The sequence below is a fragment of the Eleutherodactylus coqui genome, chromosome 11 (genome assembly GCF_035609145.1).
Source record: "Eleutherodactylus coqui strain aEleCoq1 chromosome 11, aEleCoq1.hap1, whole genome shotgun sequence".
NCBI classification, from domain to species: Eukaryota; Metazoa; Chordata; class Amphibia; order Anura; family Eleutherodactylidae; genus Eleutherodactylus; species Eleutherodactylus coqui.
This window is the reverse complement of record NC_089847.1, coordinates 752,434-762,564: the sequence shown is the minus strand read 5'-3', so window position 1 is coordinate 762,564 and position 10,131 is coordinate 752,434. Positions and strand designations below refer to the sequence as shown.

The 10,131-nt window shown below is 59.3% G+C and overlaps 1 protein-coding gene across 1 annotated transcript in view; it reads left to right on the top strand.

Moving 5' to 3' along the window:
• The first annotated feature begins 626 nt into the window (after positions 1 to 626).
• Positions 627 to 10,131, top strand: part of ZC3H18 (zinc finger CCCH-type containing 18) — a 79,771-nt gene continuing 70,266 nt past the window's right edge. The window contains exons 1-2 of the mRNA XM_066583078.1: positions 627 to 706; positions 7,577 to 8,333. Coding sequence (XP_066439175.1) covers positions 7,590 to 8,333 — 744 coding nt within the window. The 5' untranslated portion in view covers positions 627 to 706; positions 7,577 to 7,589. The remainder of the gene's footprint in view (positions 707 to 7,576; positions 8,334 to 10,131) is intronic.

Sequence of the window (10,131 nt, the reverse complement as noted above, 5' to 3'; positions counted from 1 at the left end):
CCATGCGGTGAATTCGCCCTCAGCGCCTACCATGCGACTTGTGCGCGAGCTTCTTCGGCCGGCACTAACGCCTATCTGCGCGGCTGTACATTGATATGTGCGCCATACGTCTCATCTGTCTGCGATTCGTACTGGAATACGACTGTCCAACCGCGTGGCCGTAGGCGATTATGGGGCGTGCGAATGACAGGGATCGCACACGGGCTCAGATACGCGAGTGCGCAGGAGAGCGGGGGTTAATAACAAATGGATCTAATATTCGTGAGTTGAATTCCGTAGCGCCTGCGCTCTTCTCCTGGCATCTCCGTGTGACGTCCCACCATGGCGGCCCGTGCTGTGGAGAATGGGAAGTCGAAGCGTCGCCATAACAATCAGCCACATGTCAGCTCTTGGAAGCCATCTTTATGGTTGCTACGGGCAACGTCTCCCCTCCGTGGGACAAACTGTCCTCATCTATTAGATCTCAGGAAGATCCGTGTGTTGCTCGTAGCAACCGACCGCAGGAGCTCCGGGGTCTCCACCTGCAGGGGGCAGGGCCGGAGCCTGTGGGGTACCCGGCACCAACCGGGCTGCTCTCCTCCTCGCCGTCCGCCATGTTGGCGGCGCAGCCGGTGACGTCAGGCGCTCCAGCACGTCGCGGGCTGATGACGTAGGAGAGGCCGCCTGCAGGAGCGGGAGCCCGTCAGTCGTCGTCCCCGGCCGGCAGGTGAGCGCTGAGGGGTCCGGGGGGTCGCGGCGCTCGGTATGCTCCGGCTGGAGGTCCTGGGGAGGGGGCACAGAGCTGACCGAGCGGGGCCCGGGGGGCTCAGGAGGGGCCCCGACCTCAGGGGGGTCACATGACTACCGGCACGCGGCTAGAGCACCCCAAGTGCAGGTAGTCGGGGTCGGTGCGGGGGCGGAGCCGCAGGTAGCAGTAATGTGAGCTGGTGCAGAACGTTCCGGAGACCCCCGAGGAGCCGCACACCCCACCCGACCCCGCGACACGATTCTGTGAGGCCACGCCCCCGCGGCGGTCGGCGACTGCACCATAACGCCAGGGCGGTGATACCGGGGCAATGAGGTCCATACCGGAGGTGACGCCCTCTGTGCGCCGGGCACGCTGGTCTCTGTGGTGCCGCTGCGGGGGGCCCCAGAAGGGATTCCTGCGCCTTCTCACCGGTGCTCGCCCGCGTTCTGCCACCTAGAGGGGGTCCTGGGCAGAGCCCCCTCCTCGGTCCGCATACCCTAAGAGGATCCGCGGCGGGCACCTGGGAGCTGCCCCCTGTTGGCAGAATGGGGGTACATATGTGGGGAGTGTCCGATCGCTGGGACCCCAATGAAAGGAGTGATGGCGCGGGCGCACGGCGGCCAGGCACTGTGTGAGACCCTCGCTCCTCCTGCGGACCTTCAGTTGTGGGGGTCCCAGCGGTCAGACCCCACCCCCTGTGTGCCTGCGGAGCCCTCTGTGTGCCTGCGGAGCCCCCCGTGGGGTCCTGACTCCCCGGATGTCGGCGCCGCTCCTGAGTGCAGAGAGCCTTTGGAGGGCTTCCGGGTCCCGTGATGCTGATATAAAGCCTCTCCTCACACGTCTTCTATGGCGTCCGTAGAGCCGCCGGTTGTGGTGACCGAAGTGACTAGTCGCTGACTGACAGCATGTAGACAGATGCATTGTGGGTAGATGACGCTTTATTTTTCTCTCTCCAGAAGAACATTTTAAAGGGGTTTCCAGGACGTTACTATTTGTGAGCGGTCATCCGTAGCCAATCGGTGGGGCCCCGGCGATCAGCTGATACTGGCCGCTGTCAGTGGAGGCGGAGCTACAAGCTGGCAGCCATTCGGCTTTGGTAATTGCGGTTGCCTTTGAATTCAGTGGCTGCAGTATGGATGGAGCCACCATGGAGGCATCGGCTGCTGAGGACGGGTGATGCGGGGATGGCTGACGGCAGCCTGGATGGCGGTCCGCAGCGCTGGCAGCTGGCCATGGAGGCATCGGCTGCTGAGGACGGGTGATGCGGGGTTGGCCGATGGCAGCCTGGATGGCGGTCCGCAGTGCTGGCAGCCGGCCATGGAGGCATCGGTTACTGAGGACGGGGATGGCTGACGGCAGCTTGGATGGCGGTCCGCAGCACTGGCAGCCAGCCATGGAGGCATCGGTTACTGAGGACGGGTGATGCGGGGTTGGCCGATGGCAGCCTGGATGGTGGTCCGCAGCGCTGGCAGCTGGCCATGGAGGCATCGGTTACTGAGGACGGGTGATGGCCGATGGCAGCCTGGATGGCGGTCCACAGTGCTGGCAGCTGGCCATGGAGGCATCGGTTACTGAGGACGGGTGATGCGGGGTTGGCTGACGGCAGCCTGGATGGCGGTCCGCAGCGCTGGCAGCCGGCCATGGAGGCATCGGCTACTGAGGACGGGTGATGCGGGGATGGCTGACGGCAGCCTGGATGGCGGTCCGCAGCGCTGGCAGCTGGCCATGGAGGCATCGGTTACTGAGGACGGGTGATGCGGGGATGGCTGACGGTAGCCTGGATGGTGGTCCGCAGCGCTCGTGAGCTAGAAGCATTGACTCCTCCAGTCTGCTGTCGTTAAAGCGTCTGGGCGTCCCCCGTTGTATGACGCTTACTGGCTTCCTCTAGTGGGGTCCAACCTCTGGGACCCCCGCGATCACGAAGGGGACACGCAGGATTACGGCCCTCGTCCGCACCCTTTGGGCACCTGCGCCCACCTAGACGGGTCTGAGACGACAAGTCTTTAAGGGGAAGATGTTGAATTTGCGACCAACAGCTGATGGTTCTGTTTCCCCGGAGATGAGGCGGCGGCGGTGGGGACCCGCGGCACCCGAGGTGGGGACCCGCGGCACCCGAGGTGGGGACCCGCGGCACCCGAGGGGCTGTTCGGCCGGCGGGCGTTTAATTACTAGGAAATATAGCTTTGCTACCTGGAGACGCCCGAGTGCTGGACACTTGGAGGACTGCAGCGCCCCTCGGTGGCATCCACATGTGCGGGGACAGCAGCGCTGCGCCACTGTCCGTGTTGGTGACACGTTGGCGCGGTATAAGACGGTGGATACGTCCTTTTTAATTGCTGTGCAGGACGTTGGGCAACTTTCTAACGCCTGGTCTGCTGCTGTTTGGCGCGGTTTCCTTGTGCGGGCAGCGCTAGTCATAGCTGGACTTGCAGGAAAGCCGCCTCTACGCGCGTACAAGCCTTCCCGTTGTACTCCTGCCCCCCCAGCACCTGGGGCGTCTGGGCATCAGTCCTTTCACAATAGAAGGCCGTGCTCTTCGGCGCGGGCGCTGCGTGTCGAGGACCGCCGCACATCTAGGTCTGGAGACGCCATTATAAATGCCTCTGTGACTCTCGCCTATCCGAAAACTGGGGCCCCCGGGTGTCCTGGGCCGACCCCTCAGCTCTCCTTCGGTTTGTGTTTTCAGCACTGCTGCAGAACTCTTTGTCTCCATGGTTACAGACCTTCTGCCATCTGCATTTACCACTAATGGGGACGGTCATGGTGCGCAGCAGGCGTTCTGCCCAGTGCAGCCGATTCCCACCGTTCTGATGCCGCAGACGTGACTGTGCCCGCCGCGTGCCCGCCGGGTGCGTCTTCTGCCTCAGTCACAGTTCAGATGATTAAGGCCGGCTGCACACGAATGGGTCGGGATCCGCAGCGGCATCCGGCCCTGTGCCCCACCGGCGCCCCCCGCGTACCTGTCATTTCTCTGTACTGCGGATGGCAGCGGCTCGCCGTTGGACACGTGCGGTACACATTTTTCCCACGCTGTTGCTAGGCGATGACCATGTCAGTTACGGAAGGGCCGCAGGTCGGATGGCTTGCATTGACTTCAATGGAAGTCGTCCGTGTGGAATAAGCACAAAAATAGAGCCTGCTGCAATTTTTTTTCCTGCGCTTGTGGAAATTGCAATTAGTTTCCGCAGGTTTGCAAGAAGCAGCGCTCCACCTCATGCCATGAACGGTATTGAGCGCCCGCCACAGGGTCTACAGTGCAAATCTGTTCGTTCGCAGGCGGCCTTAAGACAAAGCAAGGAGTGGACTAGCACATGACTGGATCGGGCTACGAAGGGCTAGTTTTATTGCATGTAACCATGGAGACGCATAGGTCTGCACTGGTGCTGAAGACACAATATGTGGGATGTTTAACCGGGACTGTTTCATAGGAAATGCCCAGGAATGTGTCAGCCGGGCATGCAGATCGGACTCCAACAATGTCACCCGATATGGGCTTTTCTTAGATTCAGCTTCTGGCACTGTGAATGTGACAAGTGGGCGGTCCCAACTCAGGTGACATCAGACTTGGTATTAGGTGGTGAGGACCGCCCACCTGACACATTTCCAGCGCTGGGAGCCACAAAGCAGGATATCCGGATTGTGCAAAAGTATAATGAAAACGTCTGACACCATCAGTCCCTGTGGAAAAAGTCGGTGTCCTCCATTGTGTTTTGGTTCTCTGCGAATGCAGGGGGGCAGACAGATGGCGCAGATAGATGTGTTTATGCTCTCCGATGTATTTTGGGCCATATCAAACTACTAATGACCACTTGTCAGTGAGTATGTGAGTGCTTTTCATGCTCCGCCCCCTGGTGACGTCATCGAAGGTCCTACAGCATATATAAAACACAGTCTGACCGACAGAAGAACAACACAGGTAGACAAGAGGAGAACAAAAATACCACAATGAGAATACAACTAAGCCCTTATTATCTCAGACACAACTAAGCGGTCCTGACAGGAGACACCGACCCACCACCACCACAGAGATGGTGTGCTAAAGGACCTGCGGTGACGACACTGCTGTTGGAGGAGTTAAGCGGTGTTTGTCTTGTGTGGGGAACAAGATGGATGTAGTAGAGCTGTGTGATGTGTGGGGATCATAATGGATGTACCATTTAGCACAGCACTGTGTGTGTGAATCAGGATGTAGCAAAGCTGTATGTGTCTTGTGCTGTGTGGGAATCGGGATGGACGTAGCAGAGCCGTGTGCGCTGTGTGGGAATCGGGATGGACGTAGCAGAGCCGTGTGCGCTGTGTGGGAATCGGGATGGACGTAGCAGAGCCGTGTGCGCTGTGTGGGAATCGGGATGGACGTAGCAGAGCCGTGTGCGCTGTGTGGGAATCGGGATGGACGTAGCAGAGCCGTGTGTGCTGTGTGGGAATCGGGATGGACGTAGCAGAGCCGTGTGTGCTGTGTGGGAATCGGGATGGACGTAGCAGAGCCGTGTGTGCTGTGTGGGAATCGGGATGGACGTAGCACAGCCGGGTGTGCTGTGTGGGAGTCGGGATGGACGTAGCAGAGCCGGGTGTGCTGTGTAGGAGTCGGGATGGACGTAGCAGAGCCGTGTGTGCTGTGTGGGAGTCGGGATGGACGTAGCAGAGCCGTGTGTGCTGTGTGGGAGTCGGGATGGACGTAGCAGAGCCGTGTGTGCTGTGTGGGAGTCGGGATGGACGTAGCAGAGCCGTGTGTGCTGTGTGGGAGTCGGGATGGACGTAGCAGAGCCGTGTGTGCTGTGTGGGAGTCGGGATGGACGTAGCAGAGCCGTGTGTGCTGTGTGGGAGTCGGGATGGACGTAGCAGAGCCGCGTGTGCTGTGTGGGAATCGGGGGGGAAGTAGCAGAGCCGTGTGCGCGCGATGTGTGGGAATCGGGGTGACGTAGCAGAGCCGTGTGCGCGCGATGTGTGGGAATCGGGGCGACGTAGCAGAGCCGTGTGCGCGCGATGTGTGGGAATCGGGGCGACGTAGCAGAGCCGTGTGCGCGCGATGTGTGGGAATCGGGGCGACGTAGCAGAGCCGTGTGCGCGCGATGTGTGGGAATCGGGGCGACGTAGCAGAGCCGTGTGCGCGCGATGTGTGGGAATCGGGGCGACGTAGCAGAGCCGTGTGCGCGCGATGTGTGGGAATCGGGGCGACGTAGCAGAGCCGTGTGCGCGCGATGTGTGGGAATCGGGGCGACGTAGCAGAGCCGTGTGCGCGCGATGTGTGGGAATCGGGGCGACGTAGCAGAGCCGTGTGCGCGCGATGTGTGGGAATCGGGGCGACGTAGCAGAGCCGTGTGCGCGCGATGTGTGGGAATCGGGGCGACGTAGCAGAGCCGTGTGCCCGCGATGTGTGGGAATCGGGGCGACGTAGCAGAGCCGTGTGCCCGCGATGTGTGGGAATCGGGGCGACGTAGCAGAGCCGTGCGCGCGCGATGTGTGGGAATCGGGGCGACGTAGCAGAGCCGTGCGCGCGCGATGTGTGGGAATCGGGGCGACGTAGCAGAGCCGTGCGCGCGCGATGTGTGGGAATCGGGGCGACGTAGCAGAGCCGTGCGCGCGCGATGTGTGGGAATCGGGGCGACGTAGCAGAGCCGTGCGCGCGCGATGTGTGGGAATCGGGGCGACGTAGCAGAGCCGTGCGCGCGCGATGTGTGGGAATCGGGGCGACGTAGCAGAGCCGTGCGCGCGCGATGTGTGGGAATCGGGGCGACGTAGCAGAGGCGTGCGCGCGCGATGTGTGGGAATCGGGGCGACGTTTCTGAGCCGTGCGCGCGCGATGTGTGGGAATCGGGGGGACGTTTCTGAGCCGTGCGCTCGCGATGTGTGGGAATCGGGGGGACGTTTCTGAGCCGTGCGCGCGCGATGTGTGGGAATCGGGGGGACGTTTCTGAGCCGTGCGCGCGCGATGTGTGGGAATCGGGGGGACGTTTCTGAGCCGTGCGCTCGCGATGTGTGGGAATCGGGGGGACGTTTCTGAGCCGTGCGCGCGCGATGTGTGGGAATCGGGGGGACGTTTCTGAGCCGTGCGCGCGCGATGTGTGGGAATCGGGGGGACGTTTCTGAGCCGTGTGCGCGCGATGTGTGGGAATCGGGGGGACGTAGCAGAGCCGTGCGCGCGCGATGTGTGGGAATCGGGGGGACGTAGCAGAGCCATGTGCGCGCGATGTGTGGGAATCGGGGGGACGTTTCTGAGCCGTGTGCGCGAGATGGGGGGACGTTTCTGAGCTGTGCGCGCGCGATGTGTGGGAATCGGGGGGACGTTTCTGAGCTGTGCGCGCGCGATGTGTGGGAATCGGGGGGGACGTAGCAGAGCTGTGCGCGCGCGATGTGTGGGAATCGGGGGGATGTAGCAGAGCTGTGCGCGCGCGATGTGTAGGAATCGGGGGGACGTAGCAGAGCTGTGCGCGCGCAATATGTGGGAATCTGGGGGGGGGCGTAGCAGAGCTGTGTGCGCGCGATGTGTGGGAATCGGGGGGACGTAGCAGAGCTGTGTGCGCGCGATGTGTGGGAATCATAATGGATGTGCCATGTAGCAGAGCTGTGTGGCGCCACCAGAAACGCTGGTACAATAATTTCCTAATAATTACTAGTCTTTTTACAAGCGCCACGTATCAACGGCCAAGTGCTAGGCCCCAACAACCTGGATTTTTACCTGCACTGATATATTGTAACAAATTTCAGCTTCTGGATGTCAACCTGAATCTTCTTATTCAGTGACAGCAAGCAGGGAGATTAGGACTTTCTACTACCTGTAAGCGTTGCGCCGGCTTCACGCCGTTCTCTGCTTTATATTGCATCTCTGACCCGCCGTTTGCTGTCTTGCAGGTACCTTTGACAGATGGCCTCAGCAGATAGTCCTGACCAGGACCCGCTGTCTCCTGAAGAAATCTTACCCGAGCTGACAGATGAAGAGGAAGACCAGGATCAGTCCTCGGACCGTGAGCTGGACAGAGAAGAGGAGGGCGACCATTGTGATCCGTCAGCAGAGAGGGGCTCGCCCAATGAATCGGCCCACCCATTATCGGGAGAAAGCCCCTCCCCCTTCTCAAACAATAAACATTCCCCCAGCTCCCCTCCGGAGGTTAAAGCCATCTTTAAACCCCTCCAGGATTCTCCGGATTCCCCTCCAGAGGAGAAAGGTAGTTTGGATATCGCTGAAAGGAAGCGAGACGTCTCGGAAGAACATGACAGACGTTCGGAGAAGTCCCCTTCCGATGACGAGGACCATGTGAGCGAGATCAGATCTCCGGGCTCTGGGAGCGAAAACAACCAGGACCTTCAACATTCTGCGAATGAGGAGGACGAGGAGCGGGAAGGAGGCAATGACCTTCACGACGAAGCTTCTTCTGTGACCCGAGAACTGGATGAGCATGAACTGGACTACGATGAGGAGGTCCTGGAGGAACCGGCAGCAACCAACCAAGACGACGACCAAGAGAAGCTTGTGGGGGATGATGAAGACGAGAAGGAGAAGGGAGGCTCACCACTCGCCGCCGAGAAGAAGGAGCATCAGAAGGACGAGGAGCAGAAGGACAAGAAGAAGGAGGAAGACGATGGAGAGATTGACGAAGGGGAGATTGATGTGAGTAAACTTAGCTGATTGTATTTCTTGATGTTACAATAGACACGCGCCGGTCGGCGCGGCGGAGGCTCCTGCACGCTCGTGGTTTCCGTGGTGAAGACCCCGCTGCTGGTTCATCACAACAGTAGACTTTGGGGACCGATGGACCCCACTGATGGATTCTGTTCTGCTGTCCGGATGGGCCGCTCCGCCGGTGGAGCATTACATGCTTCTGCTACTTACAGTTCATGTAGATTTATGTCATTTACACCCTAAAACTTCAACCCTTTACTAACTGGTCCCCCCCCCCCCCCCCGCGCTGCAGGGGGTGCTGACGCCGGAGATGACTCTGCTCCAAGTTATTACATGTCGTGGCATCTTAAGCCATTTGGGGGAGGGGGGAACTCTCTCCGTCGCCACATTGGCCCCTCTGCGATGTAATTACGGACTGTGTATGGGTTGGCGGCCCCCCGGGCTGTCATATACAGCAGTGTATTAGTCACTACCGGTGGTAGCGGAGCAGCTGATGGCCGCCGGGTGTGGACGGAGCTCCTGAGCCCACTCCATACCACAATCGCTTAACCAGCTTAATAGGTTAACACAGAGAGGTATAATACACCGCAGTGCAGAAGTACTGCAGTGTACTGATGGTGCACATTTACCACAACACAAGCCATGTGGATGAGATTTAGGAAGTGTCGCGATTCAGAACAGATGAAATACGAAGCAGATGTTAAATCTGCAGCCTGCCGCGGCGGCGTACCTTCTGCGCAGACTTCACCTCTGGAAATGAGGCGTGGAATCTGCGGACTTTGTTGCAGGAGTCGCCGTGCGGACGGATCGTAGCGGCTATCGATGTAAGGTGTATATAATGCGTAAAAGATGATTCTGGATAAAGGATTCTCGTTTAGGCCTTGTATAAAGGCTCCATATGAATCGCGCTGTCCGTAAACGTCCGGCCGGTTAGAATATCGCCTTGTTTATCCCACCTTAAAAAGGCAAAACCAACAAGAGAAGTGCTGCGTCCTCAAAGACGGAACAAAAAGACGCATGTACTGCGAAGCGGACTCCATAATAACTGGTTGGAAAGTCATGTGACCTGTCATCGGAGCTCCCACAATACAAGAAGGAAATGTGTTGTAACCCGAAGGTCAAAGCCACGTGCCGGACAGTTCTCCAAACTCCTGCTGTACCCACGAGGCCACAAGTCGTAGACCGTGCTGGACCAGCTGCCGTCGTACGTTGGGGAGTGTGCAGCGTCCAGAGCGCCGCCGACTATTTTAGTAGAGTTAGGAAACGCTTTTAAAGTAGAGTTGTACAAACTTCGTGTTCAAGGGCCGTATGCCCATAATGAACTACTCCTGTAAAGAAGTAGGACCATCCCTGACGCGCCCTCCGAGGGGTGCCCTGACGCGCCCTCCGAGGGGTGCCCTGACGCGCCCTCCGAGGGTGCCCTGACGCGCCCTCCGAGGGGTGCCCTGACGCGCGCTCCATTGTAGATGAAGCCGAGGATTTCACAGCCCCCTCACGTGAGCGGATGACGCCCACCTACTACGCCGTGCTACAAACCCTTTGATTTCTATTGGGACGCTCACAACCTTCGTTTCTTTTATGCGTGTTTTACTTCCGTGAATATGGCGCTTGTGCTATTTTGGTGCTACGGAGATTTAACATGCGTGTCTGCTGTGTACTGTGGATTTCGTGCACATAATATGTATGCCCGTGTGTGCCCTAACTCTTAGATGCCTTTCTAGAGGGCCCAGAGATCAGTAGTTGCCCGTCTCTGCTGTGTGCCGCTTCTCTCCGACGTGGAAACTAC